Source organism: Eulemur rufifrons, chromosome 26 (genome assembly GCF_041146395.1).
Source record: "Eulemur rufifrons isolate Redbay chromosome 26, OSU_ERuf_1, whole genome shotgun sequence".
In the NCBI taxonomy this organism is placed as follows: domain Eukaryota; kingdom Metazoa; phylum Chordata; class Mammalia; order Primates; family Lemuridae; genus Eulemur; species Eulemur rufifrons.
In genome coordinates, this window is record NC_091008.1 from 319,818 (window position 1) to 343,408 (window position 23,591).

Below are 23,591 nucleotides of genomic sequence, written 5' to 3' on the forward strand. Positions count from 1 at the left end.
AGGCGCTTGTCAGAAAGGGACCGTTTTCAAGACCCACCCCAGACCCATGGAACAAGAACCTGCATTTTAATGGAAAAACTGGGTGATTTGTGTGCGCCTTAAGGGTTGAGAAGCACTATTCTATACCATGCCTGCTCTCAGATCAGAATGTATCCCAACCAGGTCAAAATTTACACGTTTTCAGAGGGAGGAGCCCCTCCTGAGTAATGCCCCGTGTTTATCCATACCAGGAAAAGAGGCATCCTTATACCGTATGTCAGACTGCTTTTGCTCTCTGCTAGTAGCTTCTTGAAAGCAGTATAATTCAGCAAATATTTACCTGGTGCCTACTTTATGCTAGGAGACTAAAAACAGCTGCATAGGTGACCTAAAGTTAGGTGAAGAGTAATTTCTGCTCCTAAACTTATGTCATGTAAGCCTCGTGGAGATCTTCTCTATAGGCACGAGAAAAAATGTACTTAAAAAAATATAATTCAAATAAGATGAAGTACCATAAGAAACAAAGTCTCAGGTTTCACCAGAGGACTCTGATTCCACCTTATCGGCCTCCGGGGGCTTCCAGGGGACTCGCAGTGGGCACTTGGTAAACGCCAGTTGACTTGCTGACAGTGTCCAGGGAGAGCTCAGATAACATATCGTCTAAGTAAACACCACCCTGCCACAATCCTGGTAAGACTCTCCCCGGAGATTTTATGGCACTCTTTTTTTGTTGTTTGTCACTTGGGAAAGTAGGGAGCATCCTTCCTCTGTCGGGACACCGTCCCCCCCCCCCCCCACTTTCAAGCTCCGTCCCTCGGTGTAACGGCCTGGCTAGGTAAGTCTCTGCCTTGCCGAGCTCGGCCTCCATCCCTCGAAAGCCATGCTGGACACTAGGACCAGCTGGGCCGGATCTCTGGTACGTCTCTCATCTGACGAGGAGCCTCCAAGCCTCTGCCATCCTCCCTGGGCCGAGCACCGGCTGGTTGTCCCTCACGGCACGCCACTGCCAGGCCACACTGAGCCGGTGCCCGTGTCCTGGTCCCTGCGGCTTGGCAGTGTGACCCTCCTCACGGCTGATGGTTGCGGTTAGCCCACAGGTGAGGCAGCTTCCCAGGCCTGGACCCTGTCCTTCCCCTCTCTCGTCCTCAGTGTCCTCAACTGTGAAACGACCCCTCTGGTTCTAACATCCTGCGGCTCTGGAGGGCTCACTTTTTATCCGAGTCTCTGCTGAAATGTTGCTTCCTCGGAGAGGCTGTCTCTGACCACTTGGCCTAGAAGAGCTCCTTCTCCCCCAGCCCACCCTGTCTCCGTGATTCCCCTCCAGCCTCTCAGCCAGTGTGGTTTTCCTTATGGTGCTCACTGCTCTCTGGAATCAGTATATCAACTGCATTTCCTTGTTTGCTTGTCCATCATGTCTCTAACCCACGAGCACAGGCTCTGCAGGCTCACGATCTGCACACGTGTTGTTTGCTGGCAACAGTTGCCGCGTCAGCCGTGAGCTCTCCCGTCCCGCCATGCCGGCTCTTTGAAAAGCTTCTGCTGTCACTGCCTCCCTGGTGGTATCGCTGCTTGTTACGTCACTAGGAACTAGGTTATAAAAGATTTCTTTGATCCAGACTTTAGGGAGGGTGCAGCCCAGATGTTTAGCAGACAGAACTGGCAGAACCGCCAAGGCAGTTTTTAAAACCAGATTTGTCTTAAGAACAGGAATATCTTCGAGCTTGAATCATTTAAGTGCCTTGTTTTGTTAATGTGGTAAGTAGACCTAGAACGGCCTTTTGAATTTTTAAGATCCTTTGAGAGGACAGTACGTAGGACTCGAGATAGGTGGGAAGTGTATAAAAATTCAAGGTTGTTGCTGATGGGAGAGTGGAAAGTTGGGCAGTTTTTTAGAAACTTTTTTTCCTGCTGTAGTATTCTGGTTTTGGTTTTCAGTTTCATCCTTGCTGTCACTAACACACAAAATCAGTAATGATCTCAGGGCAGAAGATAGAGTGATTATTCAGTTTGGCCCATTAGTTCATCCGTATTTAATGAGCGCTTAACGTGTGTACTATAAAATGTATGAAGAGATTGTTGATTTTTCTCCTTCAGGGTGAGATACTTCCCAGCGTGGCTTCCATCTAAGGACACTGCCCGTCACTTCTTTTCTCCTTCAGCCCGTGTTTCTCGCCTGTCTGGTCCACTCCGTGAACTCCCCGTCTGCATCTTCGTGGCTCAGGCCTGGGCAGCCCCCCGCAGTCCCGATTATTCCGTTGACTTTAGGATTCCTCCACGGATGCTGCTGCTTCCCCAAAACGTGCCTAGAAGCCTAAGTTATATGACTTTGGCAGGTGTGTGTTTGTCGGAAGGCTCACGGGTTTTAATCATCTTATTTGGACACGGCTTATGAATATGCCCAGTCACGTATGCCAAATAGTAATACTTTCTTGTCAGATTTTCTTCATAACTTCTGTATGTCTCTCTTATGCTGTTTCCTTCTTACTTGCTATAAACTACCACTTTCCAGAACTAAAATATGGCTTTGAACTTATTCCTCCTCCAGGTACTCTTGACAGATTAGTTGGCCTCTAATACTGTGCATTCTTGCATTTGAAACGTAAGTTCCAGGAAGCAGGTTTGGGGGGCAGGGATGTACTTGCCGCCTGTTTCCAGTGTGTCACACCAGCCCTCCCTGCGTCTGGCAAAGCCCATGTCCCGCCGTGACAATGGGAGTCAGTACTTTCATTTTTCTAACCACACATCTTACTACTTTCCACCTTGGCCTTTCCTGCTCTGTGTTTCTCATCACACGGAGAGACCGCCTTCCTCTTTGCTCCTCTGCTCCGACACCTTATTAAGTATAATAACTAGTTTGTAAAACGGCATCTAAAATGGCCCGCTATTCGTAATTTATTTGATGCCACCTGGAAATTCTGCCTGACAAATTTTATTTCTCTCTGATTTCTTCCATTATGTCTTATCACTTTATTGTATGTGTGTTCCCATAGTCAGTGTGTTATTTTTGATTCCTCTCTTTTCCTCGCTTTCTGCCGACAGCTCACCTGCATGCTCTGGGCCGCCATCTGAAAAACACATCCCAGGTCTCTGCATTGTTTCCATCTCCTCTGCAAACTCCAAGCCACCACCATCTCTACCTTGCACAACTGCAGTGGCCGTCATCTGATCTTTTTGCTTTTACAAAGATGAGGTTGTTTTTTATTTCTGCAGTTTCCCTGAAATCCATTTTCTACACCATAGACAAAGTTATTCTTAAAGAAACATAGATCGTATCATGGCCCTGCTGGGATTCGAGGGCTTTCCATCACACTCAGAATATAATCCAGCCTCCTTAATATGGTTGCAAGGCTCTATGTGGTCTGCACTTTACCTTTCCCTCTCCCTCTCTCCCACTCTGTTCTCTGATGCCTTTTCCTTTTGTTAATACCCCAAGCTTAGTGCCACCCCAGGGCCTTTGCACCCGCCGTTTCTCTCCCCAGAATGCTCTTTGCCATACGTTTGCTTCACTGGCTTCCTGTTGTCATTCAGATCTTAGCATAAATGTCATTTCCTCCAAGAAATCACACACTCTTTCACACAAGCCTATTTTAATTTTTGCATAGCTACCAGCTACCAGTGTTTTCGTATTTGTGTATCTGTTTATGTGTTGTCTCTCACTCCCACTAGAATGTCCCCCTCATGAGGTCATCGCTGTCCCCAGAAGCGTGCCTGGCGTGTAGCAGGGACTCATTACACAGACTTTGAAGGAAAAAATAATGAATGAGTGAATATACTGACATTATTGGATTCTGCTACCTGGATATATAAGTTTTGTCTTTATAAGCAGATTATAAATTGCTAAGATATTTCTTCTGAGCCCTCATATCGCCCACTTCTGTTTAAAGTACGGAGTCATTTCTCGGCAAACTGTTACTCTCTTGATGTTAGCTCTTTGGGCCATATTTAGCTCTTGGTATCCGAAGGAATCTATGGAGTCATTCAATTCTTGGCTAACATGACTATAAAAATCTAATTTATAGGTGCTACGTACAGCGAGGACTCAGTGTTTGTTGGCCATGGCAATTCATGCGTTGCCTTCCAGGGTGGTGTGTGCTGTTGCTAAATGCTGTGGCATGTGCCATGCTCCGTTGTAGCTGGGTTTCGGTAGAGAATGAGGTGTGCAGTTTGTGAACCGCTTTGGGGAACATTGCACAGGAAGGCATTTCCATTTTGTGGCAGGTCAACAGGAAATAAGGCTTAGTTGCCAAACTAAGAAAGCATCCAAGCATATTATTGTTCCCTGAGGGCCTTTCATTTTTCCAGCAGTCACCAGTTTCTCCCAAGACAGTGGAAGTTATCCCAGCTACGTCATTTGTCACATGGCATTTTGATAGGAAGAAGGTATTCAGCATTTTGTGCCCGTTTTTCTTTGCGTTATTTTATACATTGTTTTTGATATCTTCTAATCACCTATCAGGTGCATTTTGGGAGATCTACTCCTTCCTTTAAATACAGTGGGTCTGGCTTTCTGGATTAAAGACTGTTCCTATCTGTGGTGCATTTGTTTTGGCCATTGCTGTTACTCATTGTTCTTTGGGCAGGAGTTATGGTGGGAGTCCAAGGTACTTACTTGAAAGTCTGATCCTCTTTCGAGTGATCTCCTTCTGCAGGCTTGGCCAGCCTTTGAAACAGGATGACCCCTGACCTCAGCCCTGTCGTGAACTCTGCACCGGGAGGGTCGGGAGGAGTGGATGACAGAATGGAAAGTTTATCCAGCTCCTTGGCATGTTTTAATTTCATGTTTTTTTATATTAATTTAATTTCCTTCCAGAATGAAAGTTGGCAGCCATTTAGGGAAGTGCTGGAGAAGGCTGGAGTCATTGCGGTTGAAATGCATGTGGAAACCCCCAATCCGCAGATTATTGGCATAATGAACCCGAAAACCCTTCCTAATCACGCCATCACGTACTGGCAGCCTGCATTTAGAGAGCGTTAGCTCATGGGTTCTGTGTGTCAGGTCAGCTCTCCCTCGCTGGGCTGGGTGGAAGTCGGTGTCTTTCCGCGGCTCACCTGGGGCAATGAGGGCTCACCTAGCACGAGCCGGAAACCACTCCTTAGGGCAGACCAAGAGCCCTTTACTTCTACCTGCTTTATTTCTCCCTTTTCAATATGGAAAGATCAGAATACGATATATTTCTCTCAAATTTTTAACTGTATCAGGGGGTTTTTGGATTTTTAAGAACATCCAGCTAACTTCAGTCAACATTTTCATTGTTTGCAAAAGACAACAGGATAAAACAACTTTTGGGAATCCAGCTTTTTCTATTGCTGCATTTTTGCCTAGAGGGATTCTGTTTGTCCAAGCTGGCGAATGGTGGGCATTCCAAGGGGAAAGTGCCAAGTCTCGGCAAACACGGGGACCCAGGGACCCCGCCTGCTACCAAAGCTACATTCTTCTTCTTTGCAGTTAGATCAAATGCTTCAGAGTTATTATCAGATGTGGCATGAATGATCCAAACAAAAACAAACGCCCTCGAGTTTAAAATTAGAAATTCTAAAGACTAAATATTTGCACTTAAAAAGGAAAAGAAAGTAACAGAAATCTCTGTGGCGGACCATTCCTTGAAATTATTCTCACTAAATTATAATCATGCACTTTCCACTCTCTGTAATTAAACAGTGGATTTCATTTATTCCAGATGCATTTGCTCCAAGTAAATCAGAATTCCCATCCTTCTTTTTGGCCATCGTGAATTTATTTCAGTTTTGTAGCCTCCACATGATTAGGCACATTGGGTAGTTTTTAAGTGAATCTTAATGATGCTATGTTTTTTTTTTTTTTAATTGTGTCCTTTGTGTTGTATTTATACAGATGAATCTGATTTTAAGTTTTATAATATGTGATGTCTATAAGAGCTTTGACAAATAAGCTCATGTTTCTGCAAGTGACTGACGGGACCGTGGTGGTTGGTGGGGGGAGGGGATGGGGGAATGTGCTTTGACGTATTGTCGCAGGTAGGCAGGACTGTTGGCTGCTGTTCTGAGGAGCCTACAGTGCTGAGAAAGGTCATAATGACTTCGTATATATCATACCTTCTATTCAGAGAGCCTTGCACAATTATATGAAAACCCAAAGGAACCTTTCATTTACTAAATTTGCAAATTCCTTGCACTGGTGAGCTAGCATAACTAAGCAACAGTCTATAAATATTAAAGGCAAGCTTTCTAGCGGTTTGAAATGTTTCCTTACTCCTAAGACAGGATTCTCAATTGTTATTTGTGGTTAAATCCATTTAATGTATTTTTAAGTAGTAAAAAATTAACCAGGCTTATTTACTTATTATCGTTATTTATACAATTTCAAATAATAAATGTGTATGTTCGCTAAGTGAACCTGTGGTTTAACCAAGATTGGTAAATTGACTAGTTGATCGTACGTAATTGCAGATAAATTTTGCAAAATGACAGTGGTGAAACCGCCGCAGGTACCCTGGGGCAAGTTTAATTGTCTTTTACGTACACTGTGCTTCTTGTGGCCATCCTGGGTATTTAATTGATACAATGGCAAATTATCCAAGCTCCTTTTAATGTTTTGTTTTGCTTACCATTGGCCATTTTACGATTCACAGGCATCCCCACAGGTTTGTGGAAAAAGGCTATGCCAGGTCAGTTTGACCATTTAACTACACTGAAGGCTCCTCCATAGAATAAGAAGTTGAAACTGATGGTGAACATTATGTCTTGGAATTATTTGTACATTTTTAGTTATCCGTCATTTGCTCGACTCCCCACTCCTTGCAGAACAACGCAAATGCTGTATATCTATTCATTGGCATTTCTTTTAAAACTGAGCGAGTTGAGGGGGAAAACAGCTCCCATCATCAAAGTCCTCAAATATTGAAAAGAAAACCGTTCTCCACATATGTGTCTTACGCTGTAGTGCTTATCTGCTTACCAGAGAGGGGCAGCACACATTCTGTTTTTATATTGAAATGATGCTTCTTTGGGGACTACTACTCATGTACCTTTACTCCAGCATCAACTAATTGGATTCATAGTGTTTCTAAATATTTTGACCGAAAAAATATGTATGTCTACATACGTATATATTTATTTACTTTGCAGTACCCAAACCCATCTCTACCTTCATAAGTAGAAAACACACTAATAATCTCTAATTATATTTCAGAAATAATTTCTCCTTTTAATCTAGGACACATGGACATTCCAAAGAATGAAACTATCTCATGTCACAATAATCTATTTTGCGAAGATTGAGGTGTATCAAATCTTTAGGTCATTTTTCTTTTCTCATTTCAGTTTTGGCAGGATCGGAGGGCATGGGCCAAATGTGAAGAAGGCTTTTGGCAACATGAACAATGTCCGAGTTTCAGATTAGTGTCTGTGTGCTTGATTCATCAGAACATTTCGATTGAGACAAAGTTAATCTCCTCAGTAATAGGATAACACCACCTAGTTTTTCTGGGTTGTGAATAATTGTGCAACCAAATTGACGGAGCTGCATAGTAAAATAAATATAATTTGGAATTACCCTAGGAACTTGCTACTAGTGTTTGAACTAGAGCCTCAATACTGGAAAGATGCAAGATTTCTTGCTGTACAGACACATTTCCTACACTACCCACCAGATGGCCATGAAAAAAGAAGTAGTGCTGAACGTGAAATTTGGATTAATGTTATTTAATTGGAACATTAAATCTAAATAAGCTCTGGATACCTAGAAATAGCAAAAAGAAATGAGAGGAAAAGTTATGCCATTAGAGGGCACTTTCGTAATCTTAGAGAGAAGTCTGTTCTTATCAACTGACTTAACCAAGACTTATGTTTAAGAATGAATTTTCAGATGTTTATTTAAAGTGAGTAATTCTTAAACTAAATGTCTGAGAGAGAATATTTTATAGTAAGGGAAAAAAATCTGTAAAATCTTAAAACTACGGTGTAAACAATGTTTATGTAAAGGTTCAATTTTTGATCAGTGAATATAAGTTGTAAAAATATGCACAATGTATCTGCACAGTAGTTTTTTGATCAGCTATAGTCACTGCATATTTTAAATACATCGTGTTAAAAAAAATTCTGCCTGTAACCTCATCAAATTGAACAAATGATTAATGCTTCCTAATATCCAAGTTTTTCCCCAATCGTAGTTGAATGTTATTATTAATAGAGAACATCTTGAAAACCATAAACAGACAATATAAATTCTTGCATTTTGGGACCATACTAATTTTAAACACTTTTCTGAAAAATATCTGTTTTGTCCATAATTGGCGTGGCAGATGGTTAAAACTGTTTCAGAAACAAAAATTGTGACCTGACAGAATTTTAGTTGGGAAAATACGATCTTTTGATAAAACAAAAGATAAAGTTGAATCTGTTCTCTATTGGTGGTCGCCTAAATTAAAATGTCTACCTGAGCCAATAAAGTAGGTAAACCAGTAAAATATGTAAGGAAAAGCTTAGTGTCAAGAACTGTGAAGAGTGTGAGATTGTATCCCACTTGCAAGCTGGTAAATGTCTGCCACAGTTTCATGGATGCTGGAAGAACGAACGTGACTCGGGGGACACAGGGCAGGAAAAATATTTGGAAAAAAGAAGTGTAATACTTTCTCAGCAAGCTCACGGTGCAAAAACTACTCCTCACATCTTCATTATAAAAAAGAAACAGTTTTATTCCTTTCAAACATATTTTTAGTTGTCCCGATCTATTTTTGATAGCACTCCAAGAAAGATGAAATTAAAGTCCAATGATGTTTTAAGTAGAGATTTTTAATTATTCATATCTGTAATACTGTCTATTTAGAAATAAAACCGGCATCCACCTCATCTTGAATAATCACAGATGTTTGCATTTGGCTTTCTCACTATTTAAAGTACTTAAATGTGAAAACACTATATTTCTGTAATGCTTGAAATCCCTGATGTAGGTAAAGTGAAAAAGGTGAGGGAACACAATTCCATACATGGCTCTTCCTGTGAGGAGAACTTGTACCGAATGATCCGGAAGGCACAGCCTTTCCCTGGCTCCTGCCGTGCCAAGCACCTGTGCACCTGAGACACGTGGAAGCCGGCGTCTGACAACGTCCCCACGGCCGTGTGCAGCAGGGCCGTCCATAATCACTTACAGGGTTTTGATGAAAGTCAGTGGCAAATGCCAAAATGCCACTCAGTGAAAATGCTCCGCTAGAGGTTAACACAAAGGGTCTAAATACATGCCTTTCCAAAGATCTGACTTGATCTGCAAGTGGGAGCCAAGCCCACGTTCTCATGTTGTAGGCGTGTGTGTGTCAGTGTCGTGTTCAAGAGTCTGGGACTCTGTGACATCCAGATGTCAGCAAGTAACTCACCTTGTGATTTGGGACGAATTGCTTAACGTATGAGGGAGCTGAACTTGATAATCTCTAAAAATCTCTGATGTGTGAAATTTGGTCTTGGAATAAGCATAGTACTATACATGTATAATCCTTAGTCCAATTTTAAGGAAGAATAAAAATGACTGTACAGGGATAATTTTCTGGCTCTTGGGTTTCTGTGAATTGTGTTGAAGGCAGTGGTTCAGGTGACAGCAGGTAGCAGCTTGACTGCTGAGCAGTGGTGCCGGCCAGCCACCGCCAGGGCTTTTATAGCAGCTGGAAGAACCCGCCCTAAGTCACCGTTTCAGCGTAAGCTTTGACACATCGATGAAACTTTATCCATTAATGTCTGTGTCGGCTTCCGCCTCAGTGAAGTGAGGGTTTTCTCCGAATACCCAGGGAAGTTAAGGCGCCAAACATCCTTCCATTTCAACATCTCTGTAATGTCTGAAATTCTGGCGAATTCATTCTCAACCTCGTAAAACAGTTTGAAGAAAAAGAATAGGAGAGTTGCCTTCAAGATCATGTGCATGTATTCAAAATCTGTGACACGTCCCTAAGTTTCCATCAAAACTAAAATAATGTGAACGCTTTAGTGAGTTTTGCCTGCAGAACTAACACAGACGATCCCTTCTGCTGCTCAGGATGGTGCTGCTCCGCTGGTGTCTGCTGTGGCTCCTCCTGCCCGTCGGCTCCAGGACCCAGAAGTTGCCCACCCGAGACGAGGAGCTTTTCCAGATGCAGATCCGGGACAAGGCGTTTTTTCATGATTCATCAGTAATTCCAGATGGGGCTGAAATCAGCAGTTATCTCTTTAGAGATACGCTTAAAAGGTATTCTCCCTGCAGTGCTTTCTTTATCAAAAATCTCATAAAGGATGCTTCCAAAAAAGAAAGTAACCTTTTAGACTTAGTTTAGGGAATTTGCAAATCAACCTATGAATGGCATTACTTATTTTCTCTAAGTAAGAAAAAAACAAATGGCAATGCAACTTCTAATCATTAAATGGAGCTGTTTGGTTCTTGCTGATTGTGATCTCCTTTTGGGAAGAGGAGGCAATCCTTGCATTTCTTGCATTTTAGAATGATTATTTTCTTATTTTGAGGACAGTAGGAAATTTCTAAGAAGGCCCCTGTAGGACAAAGATGAAATTAATTGAATATATGATTCTTCAAGGGTCTGCATTAAGTTTTATATGGACGATATTTCTTTGACAAATCTGATCAGATCCCGAGGGAATCAAGCCAGTGATGAAAAACTGGCATTGTTCATTCACCTTTATGCCAACATCCACAAATTGGGCTCGCATATGTTTCTGAATATTTTGACTTCTAAAAATTATAGACCTATCATATAAATAAAATATGTTTTACAAATTAAATAAAGTTACTTATTTTGCAGTGCTCAAACCCCTCTCTACACTTGCAGAACACATGGTTGCTCTTTGGAGAATTATATTTCCAACCCAATTTCTCCTTTTAACCTGGGGCACATTGGCATTCCAAAGGATAAAACTGTCTCACACAGTCAATAAGCCATTCTCCAAAGACTGAGGTATCTCCCACCATTGGGTCATCTTTCTATTTTGATCAAGAGTAAGAGAAGGTGACGCTAGGAATCCCTTCCATTTCTGGCCCAAGGATACCACTGTCTGGTCAGTCTGGACGATGCTCAGGGATGAGTTTTCCCACTTTGACTGAAGTGAACTGTTGTTTAGGTATCACTTCAGCACTGCCCGAGTGACATTATTTATATGAGTGAATGCAATGGACCAGGAGCTGAGTTGTCATGAGTCTTTAGACGACATTCAGGAGAGGGAGGCACAAAATGAAAGGATGATCACACAGAAGGAACTTGCCGTGCTAGTCCTTGCTAAGACTCAAGTCTGCGCAAACAGGAAAGGGAATACAAAGCAGTCCTAGCACTTCAAGTTAACCTTTACTGTTAACTGAGTTTTCACTGAGTACAGTTTGCTTTTCATATTATTTTGTCCCTTGAAATTTTTGAGTATGTCAGATCAAATCAAAATTTTTCTTTGGAAGTTACTTTCATTTCCCGAATGTACTTGTGTACTGCTTTTTCTGCAGTATTCTTTAAACACAGCATTCCACATTATGTAATCATATCACTCAATCAAATCGTTTATCTCCTTTAGTTTTCCACTCCCTGAAAAGTTAAGTAAGTTTTGGTTCTAAAAGTTGTCTTAAAAATTACACTTTTTTTTTAGGAGATTACTCTTGCTGCAGTGTGAAGAATGATTTAGAGGTAGTGAAAGTAGATGTGTAGGAAACAGCTGTTCATTAATTCATTCAACAGACGTGTACTGAGATTGCCCTGCTCTCTCGTAGCTATCATTCTAGTTGGGGAAGATGAAAAAAAAAAAAAAAAGATATAGCATGTCAGGTAGTGGTAAGTGGTCTGACGAAAAATGGAGTGAAAGGGAGCTTCATGGGCAGGAAGGTGATGTTTTACACCAGGGGTCAGAGTGGTTCTATACAGGATGGAGCTGGAGGAGAGAGCTGGGGAGGGGATGAGCGGGCAGGAGGAGGAGGATCTCAGGTGAGAGGCTGGGGCAGGAGTCTGCGTGTTCCAAAGGGAGCAAGGCGCTGAGTGGAGGGGGGGAGGAGAAGGGTTTAGATATTTGCTTGTAAGACATTGCAAGTTCTTACCCTGCAGGAAATGAGAAGCTCTTGGAGGGTTTTGAGCAAGGGGGTGTGGTGTGTTTGACGTAGGTTCACTAGGACCCCTCCGCCTGCCTGGAGTGGGGGGAGTGAACTGAGGGGTCCAGGTGGAAGCAGGAAGTTCATTCAGGAGGCTGCTGCAGTGCCCAGGCGAGAGGTAGTGGTGGCTCGTATCAGGTGGTAACAGGTGGAGCAGGACAAAGAGCCAGATTCTGGGTATATTTTAAAAGTGAGGCCAAAGCTGTCTGCTCATTCATAGTTTGTTAAGTGGAAGAGGAAGTCACCAATGACCCCACAGTGTTTGTCCTACGTGACTTCAAGGGTGGCGTGGTCATCTGCTGAGAAGGGACAGACTGCAGGAGAAGCTGACTTGGGGGAAATCATCTGAAATTTGGGTTAGATAGCTTAAGTGTGAAATTCCCTTAACAGCTAAGTGAAGAGGGCAAGAAGATAGTTGTAACTGGAATTTTTAGGCCAGAGTTCAGGCCGAGGTTTTAAGTTTGGGGGTAATTAACATACCGGAGGTTAAAGCCACGAGCCTGGTGAGGTCACGCAAGGCGTGAGCACAGATGAATGAGGAATGCTCCGAGCACAGGCCCATGGTGCACGCCAGGAGTGGGAGTGTGGGAAGGCGAGAGGCTGCCCCCAGGGGAGACTGCAGGCGCGGACGGCTGCGGTGGTCAGTTGGGAGAGCGTGTTGGTCTCGGATACGGAGAGAGCAGAGAGAGAAGAGATGCCCAGGAGGTTCAGTCTATAGGAGGCAAAACCTGCTTTTCTTTGCCATGGAATCAGCGAACAACTCCGGGCTTGCTAGAACTAAAATCACCGTTTCCTCATTTGCAAGATTATAGGCTTTGAAATATAATTAAGTGAAATCATCTAAGTCACTTGGAGTAAGAATATACAGTATTAATATTTTTATAGATAAGCAATATTTCATGCATTTTAAAAAGTCTTTTGAGAAATCACAAAGTCTGAGGAGAAAGCATAGAGCAGAATATTTTGAATCTTTTAAATTTTAAAAAACCATCAACGTATTAATTCAACAGAAACTCTTGGTGATAGAGAAGTGATAGGCAAATGTATCTTTCCACTGACTGACACAGTGGTCTTTACTTTTTAAAAATATTTCTCAGATGGTGATTAGATACTGCTATTGAAAAAGATACAGAATAGCAAAGCTGTGAATAAAAGTCACTAATGTAAAAATGTGAATACAATGTTGTTTTGCCAGAGATCAACGTACATTTCAGAACTAGGTTGCTGTGAAGATGATGTTTCGAAATAGTTGTGACTATGTCAGAGTAGCCTCAGTGTAACGTACAAATTTATCACCAAAATTATGGAAAACACAGCAACAAACCTGGAGATTTCCTTGATAGTGGCTTACTTTGCAACGGCAGGGCCTATGTTAAATAACACCCAGACACTGGTGAGGGTTGATTTTTAAGTGAAAATACTTTTGGTTCAGTGTCTTTTGATTATTTCACACTGTGTTTGCTGGTGAGAAATCTGGCTGCAGAACCCTGAGCTGCTGGACTTGCACGATTAGTGCTATACGTATCACGTTTTGTGCCAAACAGCAAGTTTCAGTCTCTGTGAAATGAAAATAAAATGGAATTTTATGAAAGTTTTATGAAAATGAAAACCAAATGATTTTTCCACTATGTCTGGATTGTAAATGTTAGAAAGAATTACTAACATTTGGTCTGAATGGAGTTCGCTTTCCCACAGGTATTTCTTTGTGGTTGAAGAAGACAACACTCCGCTGTCGGTCACGGTGACGCCCTGCGACGCGCCCTTGGAGTGGAGGCTGAGCCTGCAGGAGCTGCCGGAGGAGACGAGCGGGGAGGGCTCAGGTACACAGATGGGGCCAGACCCCTGAGTGGATGGTTAAAAGGCTTGTGAAACATACACCTTCTGGTAATAAGAAAACCAGCACGGGTGCCCAGGTGAAGCCAGCGATTTTGAGGTGGAGATGATGTAGTGGGTGATGGGGAGACAGCGTCCGATGACATTGATCTTGGTGTAGTGAAAAGTTAAGAGAGACAGGCAGGGGGACTGAGGGCTGAGGGGAAAGGGAGGTTTGGACTAGTCTCTGTGGCCGTGGTTTCTAGTCTGGCCTGAACAGTCAGACCACGTCGAGGGCTTTCAGAATTGCTGCTGATGCCCTTAGAGCTGCTGATTTGATTGCCGTGGGGTGTGGGCTGGACACTGGGATTTTTGTCCCCCCTGGTGATACTAATGTGCAGCCAAGGTTATGACCTCTGACCTCTAGACAGAGAAAAGACACACATTTCAAAGTCTGTGCTGTCACAACTCCAAGGGTGGGAACAGAAGCAGAGAGGCATTTAGCAGAAAAGACAGTCAGTAGGCAGAGTGGGCTAAGGTTTTAAAGAAGATGCAGGTGATGGAGAGCGAAGAAACAAGATACAAAGGGAACGAAAGAGTCTGTGTGGGCCCTGGCGCGGGGCTGTTCCCGTCAAGGGCGTCGTAGCTGAAAGGCAAAGGCTTGGTGACTTAAGAGCTTCGCCCTGGAAGGATGCTGGCAAGCTCCAGTGCTCACGGGGAAGAGTGGGCATCCGCATGGAGAAATGGTGGGAGTCCTGTGTGGGGTGATGAGACTGAGCTATAGAAAATGAGTCCTGATGTTAGCATGGCCGTGTGATGATTGTGTTTGGGAATATAAACTTCCACACATCTCACTTTCGGTCTGCAGTGACAGGCTGGAAAAGGTTTGTCCCCAACTGGCTGCCATCCTTCACCTGGGCTTAGAAACTTACCTTCACACTGACATCAGTGTGATATCTGACGTGAACAGTGACAAAAACGGAAAACACTGGTTTGGCTTCAGTGCTTTCCCTGTGTTACCCCTGGGCACGTAGTCTGGATGCTGAACATTAGACATTCTTACTGATGCTTTAGAATCTGTATTTTAGTCAGATTTTCTAGTCTGCCCAACAATAGTGAAATTAGTGAAGTGGATACCTATCAAAATGCAGACTGATAGCATCCTTTTGGTAAGCAGATCGACAGGACTAACAATTTCTAAAAAGTTGACAATCTTTGACCTAAAATTTCCACAAATTGGATTCTGGGAAAATCTTTACACATATATAAGAGCATTATTTATAATGGTCAAAAATTGGCTAACAGGATTATTTTTATGTTATAATATTAGCTAAGAAAAACAGGATTCAAATACTGGAAGTTTATCTAGGTACAGACATGCTTGGGAACAAATGTTACTAAGTTACAGAGAAAAATGAGAGAAAATAATATCAATTGCACAGAACATGGGTAAAGGAAAAGACTGGATGGAAACAAAGTGTTAATAAAGGACGGTCTCTGGATAATGAATTAATGGATAATTTTTTTATCTTGTTAATTTTCCTGTATTTCCCAGTTTTCTGCTAGGAACATGGATTATTTTTATAATGGGAAAAAGTAAGATAAACTCGAACCGCGACTGAAGGCTGGCGAGCACAGTGTGTGCTGACCCGTAGCCTGTGCTTCTCTTGTGTCTTCCAGGTGACCCGGAGCCTCTGGAGCAGCAGAAGCAGCAGATCATTCCAGAGAAAGGCACCGAGCTATTCTCCTACAAAGGCAATGACGTTGAGTATTTTATATCTTCTAGCTCCCCGTCTGGCTTGTATCAGCTAGAGCTTCTTTCCACAGAGAAAGACACACATTTCAAAGTCTATGCCACCACGACGCCAGAGTCCGACCAGCCGTACCCCGAACTGCCGTACGACCCGAGAGTGGATGTCACCTCCCTGGGGCGCACCACGGTCACGCTGGCCTGGAAGCCGAGCCCCACGGCCTCTCTGCTGAAACAGCCCATCCAGTACTGCGTGGTCATCAACAAAGAGCACAATTTCAAAAGTCTCTGTGCTGTGGACGCAAAACTGAGCGCGGACGACGCTTTCATGCTGGCACCAAAACCTGGTCTGGACTTCAGCCCCTTTGACTTTGCCCACTTTGGGTTTCCGTCGGATAGTTCGGGCAAAGAACGCAGCTTCCTAGCAAAGCCGTCTCCGAAGCTGGGGCGTCAGCTCTACTCGCGGCCCAAGGCAGACATTCAGAAAATCTGCATAGGAAACAAGAACATCTTCACCGTCTCTGACCTGAAGCCCGACACGCAGCACTACTTTGACGTCTTTGTGGTCAACAGCCACAGCAACACGAGCACTGCGTACGTGGGCACCTTCGCCAGGACCAAGGAAGAAGCTAAACAGAAGACAGTGGAGCTAAAAGATGGGAAAGTCGCAGATGTATTTGTTAAAAGGAAGGGAGCAAAGTTTCTGCGGTTTGCTCCAGTCTCTTCTCACCAGAAAGTCACCTTCTTTGTTCACTCCTGTCTGGACACGGTCCAGATCCAAGTGAGAAGAGATGGGAAGCTCCTTCTGTCTCAGAACGTGGAAGGCATCCGGCAGTTCCAGCTGAGAGGAAAACCTAAAGCCAAGTATCTCATCCGGCTGAAGGGGAACAAGAAGGGAGCATCTGTGTTGAAGATGCTGGCCACCACCAGGCCCGGCAAGCAGGCATTTCCCTCCCTTCCCGAAGACACCCGCATCAAAGCCTTTGACAAGCTCCGCACCTGCTCCTCGGCCACCGTGGCTTGGCTGGGCACTCAGGAAAGGAATAAATTTTGCATCTACAAAAAAGAAGTGGACGAGAGCTACAACGAAGACCAGAAGAAAAGAGAGCAAAACCAATGCCTAGGACCCGACACCAGGAAGAAATCGGAAAAGGTCCTCTGTAAATATTTCCACAGTCAAAACCTGCAGAAAGCAGTGACCACGGAAACGATCCGAGGTCTTCAGCCCGGCAGGTCGTACTTGCTGGATGTTTATGTCGTAGGCCACGGCGGGCATTCTGTGAAGTACCAGGGCAAGGTGGTGAAAACCAGGAAGTTCTGCTAGTCACCCTGTTCCAGAGATGCATTGCGTGGACCTCCCGGAGGGACGTGAAATCACTTTAGGCATGAACTGACTGCTCCACCGCTGAGAGGAGTTGTGACCTGTGCTTGTGCTCTGGGGGGCAGGACACCAGTGCGTGTGCACGGCTGTTTGTGGACGTCACTGTTGGAGGAGGCTCATTCCGATGTGGCACCGAGTGTGCGTCTGAGGCTGCTGGCGTCAGAGAGGCTTCTGGAAAGAACTGCCGTCCCTTGCTTTGACCACTTGCATGAACCGCTCCTAAATTATTTTATTACCTAAAAGTCTAAAATATGCCATTCCTTGCACACATCCATAAATGCAAATCATTCCTCTCTATAGATGCTAGAATATATATAAATTATTTTATAAAGTCTTGTTTTGAATGTCGTTTCTATGATTGTAAACTATTAAATTCTTTTCCCGTTAAAGCACAGATCTAACCTAAGTATTATTAAGTGGACAGCCCTTTAGTCAGCTGTATTGCTATTTGTAAATTCTTATTTGTTGAGTCAAATGTTTAAATGCTGTATGTATCTCATGTACAAAGTCGCATACATTATATTCATGTACATAAAATTAAAGATATTAGATTATATACTGTTCGTTTTCCCAAGCAGCTACCTTGGTGTGTTCGATTTCTAATCTGTCCCTGAAACTGCACCTTTCTGTCATTCGGCACCAACATGGACCCTTTTTTAATAGTTAAAAAGGAATACTGCATCTCTCGAAAGTTCCTTTGGCTTTAGAAACAGTTGTTAAAATCTGTATTTCAACACTGACCAGAAGCCAGCTCTGCTGAGACTGGGAGAGTTATGATGGACTTTGGGAAAGAATAGGACAGGCCAACGCTGTAACTCTGTAGGTGTTCAACACATCGTCCTCAGCAACCTAAAATGGGTCCCACTTTAAGCATTTATATTCAGGGAAATATTGAGACAGTCCAAGTATTTTCCATCTGCTTGAATGTTAGCAAAATATTTATTTTAATCTCCAGCTGAAGCCACGTAGCAACCACCAGTTAGGACTTCGATCGACTCCAAGAAAGCTACAAAAGCTGCTGTTTTATAAAATTAACAGTCTTCTATTTGTGATGTTGACTTTTCATGGATTTTTTTTTAAAAAAATAATTTAGATGTAAGAAACAATTGAGGCAAGTAATGACAGAATCTATCAGAGACTATAAAAAGAGCAATTTTAGGTAGTTTCTTTCTCCATAGGTTCTATGCATCAATCATGAAGTGTCGCGAGAACATCGGACCAGGATTCAGAGAAGTCTGGAATTTATAATCACTTAAAACAATATGACTTTAAGAAAACCTGTTACCTCTTATCACCTCTCTTTCCCATCTATAAAACTAGGTGGCAACAGAGTTGGATAAGATGACATCGTTAGACGCCTTCCATTGTAAGAGGCTGTTCCTTTGTAAAACTCTATGACTCTAGATTATAAAGTACTGTGACTACAAGTGGGGACAGGTGTAGTCCCATAGCCTCTCTACTGTCCCCTGGATGCTGGCGCCATGTTCCATGTGGTGGCATTCCTGTGGGGTACAGAGTCGCGACAGCGAAGGTGGTGTAAGTGGTGGTCCTTACGAAACGTGCTCTGTTGCCTTATCCCCCTTAAATGTTCCCCGTCAAAGCATAGCATCCAGCTCCTCAGTGTGAACATGTCTAAACAAAACCGACTCCATCGGTGCAAAACAGTAACGACACCCGAAAGAAATTTCTAAAAGATAAATAATAGGTACCCAGTGATCACGTAACTAACCGACTTAGAAAGAGAGACTGAGGTTGGCAACACCCCAGAGATGTTCTATCCTGAGTTATGAGTGTGGTGCCTGTGAAGGAGAATCGGCTTTCTCGTGGTATTAATACTTGCACATATATTATTGCAGAACGAGGTGCTAGATGGGACTGTAGTGAATCAAAGAGTTACTGCAGCTTCGGAAAGTGACAGCCTGAACTCTCAGATACTGCTTAATGCCTGGGATCCAGGCCAGGTCAGTGGAACCAAGCTTTTACTTTTTAGCCAACTATGGTGGTGGTTTCTACATAGTCTGGATAAATGCAAGAATTCTTTCATGGCCCCAGTGAAATTTGCCTTTTTAAAATTATGTAGAAAAAATGAAATACACATTGTGAAACTTTTATCACTCGTAAAGAAAAGGGAAAAGCTGTTAAAAATAAAGCTCTCTCATTTACTAATGTGTTTAGATTTTAGGAGCATTCAATTAAAGTGGGGACAAAAAAAAAGAAAACCTTGTTCTTAACCAACAAAAGAACTAGAAAGGAGCCATTATAGTATGAAAGTGCCACCTCGTGTACATTAAGTGCCAGGACAGCTGTATTGAGGGCAGGGCCTTTACAGTCCCAATATGGGCGTATATCACTGGGGACGGAAGGCTCTTTGAGGACATTTAGTTTACTATCTTTATTTTTCAGGTACAAAAAAGAAATTAAAGACTAGAGAAATGAGAAGAAAAATATTTTCATAGTTGAAACAGCTAAATAGCCTCCAAAATCCTGACCAGAATATAAATCACCAATTCTTGATCTAAAAGGTCACTTGTGGATTATTTTTCAAAAAGATGTAAACTTTTTGTGTTGCTTAATATTTCAAAGTAACTTATTCTCCAAGACCATATCAGGTTTTCCTAAGAATGTGTATTACCCATAACTGACCACTTCAAACTTTCAAGAAAATCTTTTTCATCTGCCATGATGGTTGTAGGAGTGTCTATTTTTTAGTTATTTATTTCTCCAGGGTGGCTGTACCACTTTAAATTCTTTTTTTGTTTTTAATTTCAGGATATTACGGGGATAGAAATGTTTTGGTTTTGGTCATTTTGTTATTTTTAGAGGCACAAAGTATTTCTGACCTAGGTTTGCATGCACACACAGACTTGAGGCTGTACAATTATTAGTCAGTTGCTTTAATGATTTAAGCCCTGGTTTTTTAAAATCTAAAACTATTCAGAATCTATAAAAAATTATAGCAGATTATTTTCTTGGTAAAATTACTTCATAATCAATGCTTAGATTGATTTTTTAAACATGTATTGAAGGATTAGTGCTGAAAGCATTTATTTTCATTACTCATAACGTGAAAAATTACAATTGTGGTATCCCGAAGAGTCAAATGAAGAGACTTCAATTTTTAAAAAATTACACAGGTGAACTTCAGAGTTTGGAAAAGGTTAACGATTCTTAATGGTGTGATTCTCAGTGAAACTATATACACGCATATACATGCATACACATGCATATACATGCATACACATGCATATACATGCATGCACACACACAGTTTTGCATACAATTCAAGGGTTCGCTGGGCCTGAGCCCAGCCCAGCAATCCCTTCCAATACATTCTCACTCCGTTCTGGAGATCATCTAGTTCTATCTCATTTTACAGATGAGAAATTGAGGTTCAATTAAGATTTGAACACAGATTCCTTTACTCCCAGTTTAACATTCACCTAGGACGTCATTCTGAGCGCTGCTTCACTCTAGAAAGCCTGCAACGATTCACTCAGAGTACTTTTCCGTCTCAGTTCGCTGGTTGGCTGCGGAGAGAAGCAAAACAAAAACTAGCATCTTATATGGACAAGAAGGTCAGCTGGAGCCTCCCCAGCCACTTGCTTCCCCACGTAGACACGGTGGGACAGAGAGGAAGTGGGCCGGGAACTGACCTTTTGGGTCCCTCCCCCGGGCCAAGCTGAGTGGCCACCCAGACCTCAGCTGTCCTGCGTTTGTAGGTGCCCAGGGGACCTGGGGGCATCGGGGCACACTCACCATTGTGTTTCTCCAGAGGGTTCTGGACAGGAAAACATACAGCAGCTTGGATTTGGACCTTTATTTAGAAAGTGGGAAGTGGGAAAAAGGAGAGCAGGGCAAGGGTGTGGACTGTGGAGAGAAGTGTAGTTTCATCTAATTTCTTGCTCGGAGAGGTCAAGAGAAGTGAGAGATCTGATGCAGCCAGATTTCACGGAGGTTTTGGATTCTGCCCTACACGCAACCGTACACGGAAACACTTGACCTATTAAAATCGTATCCCACTGACAGACATTGGTCATGCATCTGGGTAAGATTTCCTTCATGTCTCTCTACATTCCTCCTTCCCAACCTCTGTGGAGCAAACTTAGCAATCAAAGTTTAGAAAGTCATTCAGAGTGGCTGCCCAGATCACTCTTAGACCTCTTTCAAAGATGTTTTTAAAAATTCTTTCAAAGGGCAAAGGTAATAAAAGGCTGTCGATCTCCATCACAGAAAAATAATTGGTTCAGGCCTGAAGAGTTCAAGTCTTAGGCACAGTTCCGTGTCATGTAGCCATTATACAGGTCCTCAGGGAGACAGGGCGGGTCAGCCATCCCAGGGGGGATGGGAGGGGGGCGGGGCAGGGAAGGACACTGAGTCCTAGTGAAAGACCATTAAAACAGAGAAATAAGAGTGAAGTCCCGGAAGGTAACTCATCATCCCTTTGTGCTACAGAGGAGAACATTCAGGAAAGTGTAAGGTTTTCCTGAAACTTGCTAGGAATGTAGTCTAGAGGCTTTGAGCCAGGCCTACATCAGCCGCTCAGGATGTAGCCGTGCTTGAAGACTTCACCATGGGTAATAATTTTTTGAACTGAAACAAAGGTTCAAAACAGGGGTCAGAGAAGATCCATTCTGGTTATGGGTGGTGAGATCCAGGCAGAACAATCTAGAAGAAAATAACCGTCTTACAACTAAGAGATGTGATAAATGTGTTGTTTTGTTTTTGAGTCCAGCATTATCTGAAACTGATAAGTTTTAACGGACAGTTTAAAAATGTTCCTGTCTCTCCCTTCTGTGTGTACCTGCCGACATTGATATCCCACCAAATTGCCATGATTTGGAAATGAGCAAAGATCTAGTTCTCGTTTGTAATTGCCTTTTGGTATAATCCTTCCAACTGGTGTAAAGAGGGCAGAACAGAATCACATATACAGTTGTTCTAAGGTATACTTGACAAAAACCCAAAATGCACAAATTTAATTATAACTCAGACAGAATTTTGCTTCTGAGAAAAATGGTTTATAACAAACAGAAGCAAGTACATGAATCCATGACAGGCGTTAGAAGTTTGACTCTTCCGTCTCCTCCCTTCCTATAAAATGAACTCAGGCCTATGCGACAGGATTAGTACATCAGTCACCGTCACCGGGCAGGCTGGGACGTTTCCACGGTACCTGACCAACACGCGGTTGCTAGAAGCATGGTGCTACCCTGGAGAACCACAGGCGAGTGGTTCTGATTTGTCTGGCCCGGTCCACACGCCTCTGCAGGTCCTCATGGCTGAAGTAACCGGATTGTGGCTTAACAGTTCCGTAGCTATGACAACAGGCACCGGCTGCTTTCTGAGCAACTGAGTGAGAGCAACTGGTGTGGTCACAAATGAGGCTGAGTGTCCGAGTATCACAGCAGCCACAGGGAGCCGATGCTTCTTGCTTTCCCTGGGTATAGTAAGAACTTCGAATGAGAGAGACAAACAGGCATATACACATGTTTTAAATAGCCCAATAAAATTCAACCAGTTTTATTACGGTGAAATGTCATTTTAAAAACAAGTTTTTAAAGAAATAACAGAAGCTTTTGGTGGACCATGTTAAAATGGCAGCGTGGGATGTCTCCTTCCTGCGGAGTGGACCTGTCAGGCTTCCTCAGCTACAGAGGCCGAGCCGTGCACACAGCACAGCTTCTCCCGGGCTGTGCCTGGGTCATCCTCAGGGATGGAAAAAGAAGACAGAGATACGAAAGCAGGGTAAAAATCACAGCGTTTGCGTTGAAATCGCGTTTTGTGCAAGTTCGGTTGACCCAGAGAGCTGTCCTTCCAGTGCAGCTGTGTGCTGAGCAGAGCCGACTGCTCTAAACACCGAAGGCCGGCTCCTTTGCCAACTCCACGGGCAGGCATTCCGGGAGGCCCGAGTTAAAATGCGCAGATAAACACTCAGCTCTGGAGTTTTTGTTGCCAAAGCATACAGAATACTTATGTTCTGCCATGGAAATCTTGGAAGAACAGACCTTCTGTTTCTAATATCTCTGAGGATTTAAAACAGTTCTTAGACTACTTATTACCTTTCATGAAACTCACTCCTACTTTAAAGGTCTCTTGGTGGCTTACCAATATTGAAAAGAGGAAAAGAATCCTTTTTATGCCACTTTTTCTTCTTTACTGAAGTTAAGCAAGCTAATAAGAGAAAGACAGCAATGGATAGACTGCAGAAATGGGACGTTTGGCTTTTTTTAAAAAACTTCAGTGGACCTGTGTTTTCTCATTTGTAAAATGAGGAGGGTGATGATCTCTAAGATTCCTTTTGGGAAAGGCAGGGAAACCAGCAACCGTTAAGCACATCCTGAGTGCCAGGCATGTGAGATGCAGGTAGTCACTCCTCGTAACAACCATGAGATGAAGACATCATTGTATTCTCATTGAACAGACAAGGAATCCAAAGAACAAAGAAATTATAAAATGTGCTCAAAAAGTTAATACAAGGTGGAGCTGGAATTTAAACTCAGTTCCATCTGGCTCCAAATGTTTGCACGTCTCTGTGTCCACCTGCATGGTTGTGAACTCGAGTGCCGGTTAGCGGACTAGAATTTCGCCAGAATAGA

The 23,591-nt window shown here is 43.0% G+C and overlaps 1 protein-coding gene across 1 annotated transcript in view; it reads left to right on the top strand.

Annotated features, from left to right (window-relative positions):
- NDNF (neuron derived neurotrophic factor) overlaps nt 1–17,041 on the top strand; it is a 29,621-nt gene extending 12,580 nt beyond the window's left edge. The window contains exons 2-4 of the mRNA XM_069459182.1: nt 9,977–10,165; nt 13,748–13,872; nt 15,545–17,041. Of these exons, the coding sequence (XP_069315283.1) occupies nt 9,978–10,165; nt 13,748–13,872; nt 15,545–16,938 (1,707 nt within the window). The 5' untranslated portion in view covers nt 9,977 and the 3' untranslated portion in view covers nt 16,939–17,041. The remainder of the gene's footprint in view (nt 1–9,976; nt 10,166–13,747; nt 13,873–15,544) is intronic.
- The last annotated feature ends 6,550 nt before the right edge of the window (nt 17,042–23,591 follow it).